At 39.3% G+C, this 8,818-nt stretch overlaps 1 protein-coding gene across 5 annotated transcripts in view; it reads left to right on the top strand.

The window, feature by feature from the left end:
• LOC117941668 (troponin T, fast skeletal muscle isoforms-like) overlaps positions 1 to 8,818 on the top strand; it is a 21,229-nt gene extending 12,411 nt beyond the window's left edge. For 2 of the 5 annotated variants that reach the window (XM_034866662.1, XM_034866690.1), the window contains 11 exons: positions 430 to 447; positions 634 to 654; positions 1,291 to 1,309; positions 1,679 to 1,724; positions 4,286 to 4,402; positions 4,581 to 4,658; positions 4,755 to 4,868; positions 4,974 to 5,083; positions 6,129 to 6,219; positions 7,237 to 7,277; positions 8,615 to 8,818. In XM_034866662.1, the coding sequence (XP_034722553.1) occupies positions 430 to 447; positions 634 to 654; positions 1,291 to 1,309; positions 1,679 to 1,724; positions 4,286 to 4,402; positions 4,581 to 4,658; positions 4,755 to 4,868; positions 4,974 to 5,083; positions 6,129 to 6,219; positions 7,237 to 7,277; positions 8,615 to 8,651 (692 nt within the window). In that variant the 3' untranslated portion in view covers positions 8,652 to 8,818. The remainder of the gene's footprint in view (positions 1 to 429; positions 448 to 633; positions 655 to 1,290; positions 1,310 to 1,678; positions 1,725 to 4,285; positions 4,403 to 4,580; positions 4,659 to 4,754; positions 4,869 to 4,973; positions 5,084 to 6,128; positions 6,220 to 7,236; positions 7,278 to 8,614) is intronic. The other 3 variants (XM_034866673.1, XM_034866691.1, XM_034866682.1) reach the window with 2 other exon arrangements.

An 8,818-nucleotide genomic window follows, 5' to 3' on the forward strand; every position in this document is an offset into this window, starting at 1 on the left:
GGGGGTGTTCTGTGAAGGGAAGTCAGTGCATGTGGGTGAGTTCAGAGTGGTTATGGCTGTTGGGAAGAAACTGTTCTTGAGTCTGTTAGTCCTTGCTCTGAGGTTAGACAATAAAAGGAGGGTTTGTATATAGTAAATATGATCCATTACAGTGCAATGAGGAGCTGTAATCATTTAAAGAAATAACCTTCTTATATACCGTCCTTATAATGCAGTCAGAAGGAAGGCGCTGTGTTAATGCGTGACATAACATGGCAGGGGTCTTCTGCAGTGGCTGCCACTGCCTGTACATTATGGATATGAATAACACCCCAATTTTGTAAATGTGCTTCATCAGCTGTGCTTTGTGTAGAGGACAGGAGCAGGCTGACCAGTCCGCCCACTAATGATTTCTGTTCTGCTCTTGCTTTGGACGCTTGCTGCATGCAGACGCCTATGAAGAGGAAGGTATGTGGATTTGCATTCTTCTGCCACATGAATAATATGCCGTTTTGTCTCACTGATCTTTCTTGAAAGAAAGGCAGTGACATGGAGAAACAAGGGGCGAAGGGTTCAGAAATGTTGAGTCATGGTTACGGGGCCCCACTGCTCATCTCTGCTTCTTCTCTTTTTTGCATGAATGTGTCCTGCCAGGGGACGAGGATGATCAAGATGGTAGTTTGTATTTCCGGCTGAGTCGCTGTTGCTTTGCCTGCGTTTTTCATCCCCATGTTGTCCGTTGTCTTTTTATTTGAGGGTCCCGTAAACTCAAAAACAAAAAAAATTTAAAAAGCTAATCACGAACTTGGTTATTTGTTTCTGTTAAGTGTTGTTGTTCTTGTTGTACCTGCACATCAATTAACAGTAATTACAAAAGTAAAACTCCCTGTTGTGAAAAGTAATGAAGTATGTTTAGAAAATTAAACTCTTAAATAGTTAATGTGGTGATTTTCTTTTGGCACACGTAAACGTCCCAGATTATATTGGTTTGATTTACACACTAATGCACACAAAATTAACACATAATAAGTAGAGGTACAGGTAACACTGTGTACTTACAGTACTTAAATCAGAGGCTAACACACAGGAACTGGGCCACCGAGGAAGAAAGGGTTTCTAAATGTAGACGTACTCGAATGACTTGTCCTTGTTCTACTGGAGGTGTGAGACCACTTGCAGCCCGGATCGTCCCCCTGATTAACCAGCAGCCTTTTAGTCTTTCTCTCCCTCCGTATTCATGTTTCTAACAGTTTGATCTCTCTCTTTTCTCTTTCTGTTGCTGTTTTATCGCTGGGGAAAAAAACAAAACAGAGGAGAAGCCAAAGTTCAAGTAAGTCCATCTCATATGTCATGCAGTATGTTATGAAATGTAGGTCAGTGGCTTGGGCACATAAATAGAAAATATATTTTTTTAAATAAAACTATTATTAATACTATCGACATTATTTACAAAATCAGGACAGCAGTATATGTCAATATGTTCAATATGTCAATTGAAATATTTATACATGCACTATACACATACACATATATACTTAATAATACCACCTATACACACTCATACACTTTTGTATTTATGCAGTTTGTACATGTGAATAGATATACATTTAAAGATGTGTTGTCTTTCTTCTGACCCGCCATGTTTTTTACATTGCTGTCAGCTTTAAGTAATATTTTTGTAATATTTATTTTTGAACAGAGCTCCTGCTCCAAAGATCCCTGATGGCGAGAAAGTGGACTTTGACGTGAGTCAACTTGTTTATGTTGGATGATATTTATTAAGTGAAAGGTGATCACATGTATGTGTAGGCTTAGCTCTCCCTGCCCAGCCAAACATGTTCTTTACAACGAAACATATTTTCTCCTGGATTATATCTGTTTTTGTATCACGAATACTGTTCTAAGTCTGTGTCTTTGGAGAAGGTCAGAATGAACAGATGGGTAAAAAAAACATGGGAAGTGTGCTCTACACATTAGTATAATATCTATGTCCGACATGTCTGGCACATTGACAAGACTGTTGATCATTGTGCATTTTCCCTAAAAAAAATGAATTAAATAAATTTAATTTAATGCAATGGCAGCTTGACATGGCAATGGTTGTTGTCCACTATTCACAGGGTTGGGGGTTTGATCCCCGGCTCCTCCTGTCCACATATCAAAGCATCCTTGTAAAGTGCTCTGGATGACAGCTTCAGTATAAATGCAGCCAGTTACCAAATTTATTTCAGTAAAGAAACTCTTTTGCGTGTAGTTTTGTGCTTGCGTGTGAATAACGACAGGGAGAACTTCTCTGGCCCTTGTGGGACTTTATTCTTACTTTATTCTTATTCTTAGACAATGCAGCAAAATGAGAAGGCTATTCCTTCAGAGTAAGCTAACTCAACAAATCTCTGCGTGGACTGACAGTGTTGCTAACTCTTTTTCAATGAAAGTAGCTATCACCGGCTCCAAAAGTCGCTAAAAGCAGCTAGATGACGTCATACGCTCATTTGCATAAAGCTTAGTGGTTGTGTCAGGTAGAGAAAAAGAAACAGAAGTCTTAAGGTAAATAATAACAAGTTCAACGCAGGAATGTGTATGTATGTATTGTTATGTCTGATTGTAGATCAGTGTATATTTTTCTAGTTTATATATGGTTTAGCTTTTCTTATATTCAACTTTAATAGTAGTAGTTTTACCCAATGTATAATATATTGTAATTGTTATGTTGTTAGGTAAATATGTATGTGTGTCTATATACATATACACATATAGGCAGCCTAACTTTGAAGTAAAAAAAGTAATTCTACAAAGGGAGGGAAAGAAGAGAGAGGTGGAAGAGAGAAATACCTTGCGTGCTTGCTGGAAGATACTGGCATATTTTCTTTTCCACAGAAAGTCTCTGTCTATTCTACAGAAAGTCTGAAAAGTCTCTGTCTTTTCTACAGAAAGTCTGAAAAGTCTCTGTCTATTCTACAGAAAGTCTGAAAAGTCTCTGTCTTTTCTACAGAAAGTCTGAAAAGTCTCTGTCTTTTCTACAGAAAGTCTGAAAAGTCTCTGTCTATTCTACAGAATGTCTGAAAAGTCTCTGTCTATTCTACAGAAAGTTTGAAAAGTCTCTGTCTATTCTACAGAAAGTCTCAAAAATTCTCTGTCTATTCTACAGAAAGTCTCTGTCTTTTCTACAGAAAGTCTGAAAAGTCTCTGTCTTTTCTACAGAAAGTCTGAAAAGTCTCTGTCTTTTCTACAGAAAATCTGAAAAGTCTCTGTCTATTCTACAGAAAGTCTGAAAATTCTCTGTCTTTTCTACAGAAAGTCGCCAGATTTGATGCTAGTAACTTTTCTAGGAGATCTTGAAACTGTTGAAATGTTTTTTTCTTTCTTCATGTCAGAGTCAAGATCTTGTAAAACAAAGTCAAGATCTCGCAAAAGTGATTGTTCAGTCATTTTTTCCCATTATTTTTTCCGCCTCCATGTCACCTGGGGGGCTCCGTAGCCAAGAACTGGAATGAATTACAAAAAGACCTTAATAATTGAAACACTGATCTGAACTCTTATCTGATCACATCCAGGTGTTGACTCATTCCATTCATGCAGCACTGATTTATGTAATATGTTTTTTTTGTAGATTCCTCACTGTATTCTGCATATTTACTGTATAACTCTTGTCTCCCACGTTTTGTCTTGTCCAGGTCATCGTTGCAAATATGAATTTGTGTTGTCGTCCCGGGTCAAAAATGGACAAAAAATGTGTCAATTTCGTCCCTTTTTCAGACTTTCCATTGACCCAATCAGACTAAATCATTGCTTCATCTGCTGAAAAGATGCTTCAGACAAAGTTTCACCAATTTTACATTTAGTCTTTGATGTTGTGTGTTTTATTGTCTGTATTGAAATACATCAGTCTGACAACCTTTTTTTAACTTTTGTGTTACAAAAACACAAAAAATTTACATTTTTGTCCCGTTTTCAGACTTTTTTACTATCTTACTACCACTAGTGTTACAGTACTTTGTGGAATTCCTGGTTAATTCCCCTTTTTTTAAATAGAATTATACCTAATATTTGAGTTAAAAAAGCAGAAATTATGAATTATATTGACTAATAGTTAGATCAATAGATCAGAGGAACGTACAGATGAGTTTAGTCAGGAATGAGATTTCAGATATAGACATTTTTTAAAGGGGTCAAATTTGACCCGAGGACAACAGGAGGGTTAAATAAAAAAGAAAATCAATAAATTAGTGTAAATAAATTAGTGTAGGTTTGGAGCAGACAACCTCTGTCCTTCTTCTGACTTCCGTCTCCTGTCCACGTCCTACAGGACATCCATAAGAAACGTCAGAACAAAGACCTGTATGAGCTGCAGTCGCTGATCGACGCTCACTTCGAGTGCAGGAAGAAGGAGGAGGAGGAGCTCATCGCCCTCAAAGACAGAATTGTGAGATTTTACCCAAAAAACACACACATTGCACAATGCACGTGATGACCTGCATGACCTGCTGGTGTGTTTTAAAGACCAGCAGATACGTGGGAAAATGAACCTAGGCTACTAAAGATTTTAGTTCTGCACGTGGAAGAAAGCTTTGCAGCATTTTGTCTGGATTTTGCGTTCGCAGGAGAAGCGCCGCGCTGAGCGAGCCGAGCAGAAGAGAGTTCGCGATGAGAAGGATAAAGAGCGGCAGGCCAGGCGGGAGGCACGTGGTCCTAATCTGTCTTCTTCTTTTGATTCGTTCAACGCTAGATGAACTGTTCAAACACATTAACAGATCACTTTCAAATGAATTTTCCAGGCTGAGCGGCAGAAGAGGGAGGACGCCGACGCCCACAGGAAGGCTGAGGACGACGCCAAGAAGAAGATAGCGCTGAGCAGCATGGGATCGGGCTACAGCAGCCATCTGCAGAGGGCACTTTTCAGTTCTTTTCTTCTGTTGTCGGGATTTCAAATTTTAGGTTTTTTTGTGCTTGTGAAGCTGTGGGAGTTTTACATCAACTGCACTTCTTTTTTCTAGATTGACCAGAAGAGAGGCAAGAAGCAGACTGAAAGAGAAAAGAAGAAGAAGATCATGGCGGAGAGATGCAAACCGCTGAAGGTTGACGGTTTCAGCGAGGATAAACTGAGGTACACTCACAGGAGGATATCTGCACTCTTTAACCCAAGTTATAGACAGTCCAGCCTATAGACAGTTCCATTTTGTTTTGACATTTGTTGTTAAAGTGGCTATTTGTAACTTTCAGTTTGTGTTGATTTTAGCGGCCGCTTTGGACAAAAGCAGTAGTGCTTTTACCACACTTGATGTCGTAAGGGTCGTTTCATTACAGGGAGGTCACATAGTAGCTGCAATTAATGTTTTGCTAATAGAGAAATTCATTCAATTAGGCTCCAGTAAGAGAATACGTTACAGACATCACTCTCACAGAGAATGGACCCACGATGACAATGGTTTTACCAGCAGGCTAATGAAGACAAGCAACAGTGTCTAGGTAACCACAGGCCAAAGGAAATCCGGGAAAACAGGCAATGGTCAAAATTCAAAGGAAAACAGGACACAGGGGGTAAACGGTGGCTGACGGGTCAAACAACACAGGACTTAGACCGGAGGATTGATGAAGACCGGGGGTCTCCATCCAATCCAATGGTCCGATCCAATGATCCAATCAAACGATTGCAGTTGGACTTTTTTTTTATAAGCTTAAAGTTTTGTCCTCAAGCTTTTTGAGTGTTATTTATTCATCATCTGCTCTAGCTTTTCTAATTGCCTCGACACAGATATGGGAATAATAACTGTCCAAAACTACCACAAAGGGACACAGACTGCTGCCAAATGCCCACAGAGACCCAAATCGAACCCAAAGAAAACAAAAATGATCAAAATCCCACAAAGAGACAAGAAATGTATGGGGAAATGGCAATTATTTTTTATGTGTTTATTGAAAATGCGCATTTTCTTGAGGAAGGACACCTAAACCCCCCACCAAATACAATCACCTATGTCTTCTAGGGAAAACACTGCTATCCATGGCCAAAACCAGAAGTTTATGTCATTTGTTAAGGGTTAAAATGAGGGTATAAGGTTTTTTCACCTGCATGAAACAACATGTATTTTTCTTCAGCTGCTGCAACATATGCTTTATTGAGTGTTTGGTTCCTGGTTTGTGTTTGTCAGGGAAAAGGCAAAGGAGCTGTGGGAGTGGCTGCACAACCTGGAGGCGATTAAATACGACCACTGCGAGAGTCTCAAGAGACAGAGATATGAGGTCAGTGAGGAATGTTTGAGGAATCTCCCTGTGAGTTTTCCTGTATGTGGATGTTTGTCCTCTGGTGGGACGGATAGTTTGATCCACTTACAGCGTACAGGAGAAGCCCAGTTCGGTTTCTGGACCAACTTCAGCGTCTTCCAGGACGCAGAAGAGAAAGTCTGAGGACGTCAAAACCCCAGAAACGCTTGTAGTATCAAGTTTGTTAGTCTGGTGGCCGGGTTTGTGTGGTAATTTCAAACTCCGGTGGATTTCTGAGGACTTTGGTTACCTGGTCCTCAGACTTCTGCAGGGTAAATCCAGACAGCTAGCTGGACTATCTGTCCAGTCTGAGGACTATGGTTACCTGGTCCTCAGATCTCTGCAGGGTAAATCCAGACAGCTAGCTAGACTATCTGTCCAATCTGAGGACTATATGGTTACCTGGTCCTCAGATCTCTGCAGGGTAAATCCAGACAGCTAGCTAGACTATCTGTCCAATCTCAGGACTATGGTTACCTGGTCCTCAGATCTCTGCAGGGTCAATCCAGACAGCTAGCTAGACCATCTGTCCAGTCTCAGTTTTCTGTTGCACGACTAAAACTACTTTTGAACACACACGTTTCTCCAAAACAAGTTTCTTTCCGAGACTATTTTGCAGCGGCACCGTTACAATTGTTGGTTTAAAGAAATGCCAATAAACCAGAACACGTTTTTCTCCCATCCCGGACTGCTGAGTGGACAGACCCTCCTACTTAGAGCTGTGGAGGAAGGTATGGCAATGTGAGACATTGTCCGATCTAACTGATTTGTACATTTGCTTTCTCACACAGCCCGTACACAGCGGGTAATGTCTAGATAAGTTCAGGGTTGCAGTGCGTGTGTGAAAGGACCTATACTTGCTGTGTGTATTGTGTTCAATGGTTGGCGTTTTAATTTGGAAAAGGTTGCATGTTGCAGCTTTAAAAGGAGAATCTCAAAATCCTGAAGGCATCCAGATGAGTGTATGTGCTTCAAATACAGCTGTCTGTCTTTCAGGTGATCTCTCTCAGAAACCGCATCGATGAGCTGCAGAAACAGTAAGTCACTCAACATGCACAAAGTGTTCAAAACCCACCAAGGATACAGAGTCAATGCAAGAAACTCAGCATCCCAGTTCATCTCACACCAGATTTTAATCCTGTTTTGGGTGCACATTTGGGTCCAACTTTGAAATACGATCTTAAACTAAGTGTAAAGTTGATACTTGAGTGCAAACAAAGAAAATGCATTTTAAAAAACTAAAAGACACACTAATGCATATTCTACTATAGGATAATTACTTATTTACCATAGGCTACAATCTCATTCAAATAAAAATCAACAAGTATTAGCATCAGCATGTCCTTAAAACATCACAAGTAATGTAGAATGGCCCAATACAAAATAATACACAGTGTATTGTGATATGTTATTATAGTTATTGATGCATTAATGTTGCAGCTGTTAAAGGTCAAATTCATTTTTAATCACTTTATATACTGCTGGCTAGTTTAACCTATAATAATACAACATGATTTATACAATGAGTTAAATTTACTGTTGATGACCTTAATCTACAATTTTACTAGTGACTAAAGTTATCAAGTACCTTAAAAAGTGTCGAGTGTCTTAAGTAGCACTCAGCTTTTTACATTTCACAACTGAATATAATTAAGTATTTATTTACTTGGATGTTTTTAATTTTTCTCTCATAAACCCACCCAATGACACAGTTAGTAACCAGGGCCAGAAAATAAAAGCAAAGTCAGTATTGGACTTCAAAAAAGGTTTAGCATGTTTGGAAAAAAACAAGGGAAAGATCTAAAAAAAACTTAAATATACATGAAGCTCATGATGCCAGTTGTTTCTAGTTGGAGAATGAAGCAGAGACTCCATTAATAACACACTACATGAAATCCATTAACATATTTAATGACTAAAGTTATCAAATAATGTAGTGGAGTAAAAGGTAGTTTACAATAGTAGTGTAGAAGTTTAAAGATGCATAAAAATGGAAATAGTCAAGTAATCTAGAAGTACCTTCCAACCTACTTCAGCAGCACTTAGCTTTTTACATTTCACAACCTTTATATTTATTTACTTGTAATTTTTTTAATTTTTCTCTAAGAAATCTACCTTTAGTTTGACATCAGTTTGTTTAATCCTGTTTATAGCTGACTTTACTTAGATTTCATATTTGATTAAATAATGCAATGTAGGGCTCTGTCTGGCCACTAGAGGGCGATGTAGCTTCAAGCAAACTCACCCTGTGCTCCCGTGCCCTCCTATGTATTATATTTCATAATTTTTTAAACATCTATCCATCTCTATAATATTCAACTTAAAGGGTCTCTGTTCACATCTGACTCTGTTTTTGCACATTTGCGCTTTGCAGCAGCAAGAAGGGAGCCGCCTCGCGTCGCAGGAAGTGAGCGGCCGGGTGGCGGTCAGTCCCCCCAGGAGACGCCTCTACTCGGGTACCAGCGCCTCAGACCCCCCCCCACCCCCCCCCCCCCACCATGGACACCCGGAACGTCTTACGTCTGATTGTCAAATCTTTTTCTGGATAAATTTAGCTCTAATAAAGAAATTTAAAAAA

This window comes from Etheostoma cragini, chromosome 1 (assembly GCF_013103735.1).
Source record: "Etheostoma cragini isolate CJK2018 chromosome 1, CSU_Ecrag_1.0, whole genome shotgun sequence".
NCBI lineage: Eukaryota > Metazoa > Chordata > Actinopteri > Perciformes > Percidae > Etheostoma > Etheostoma cragini.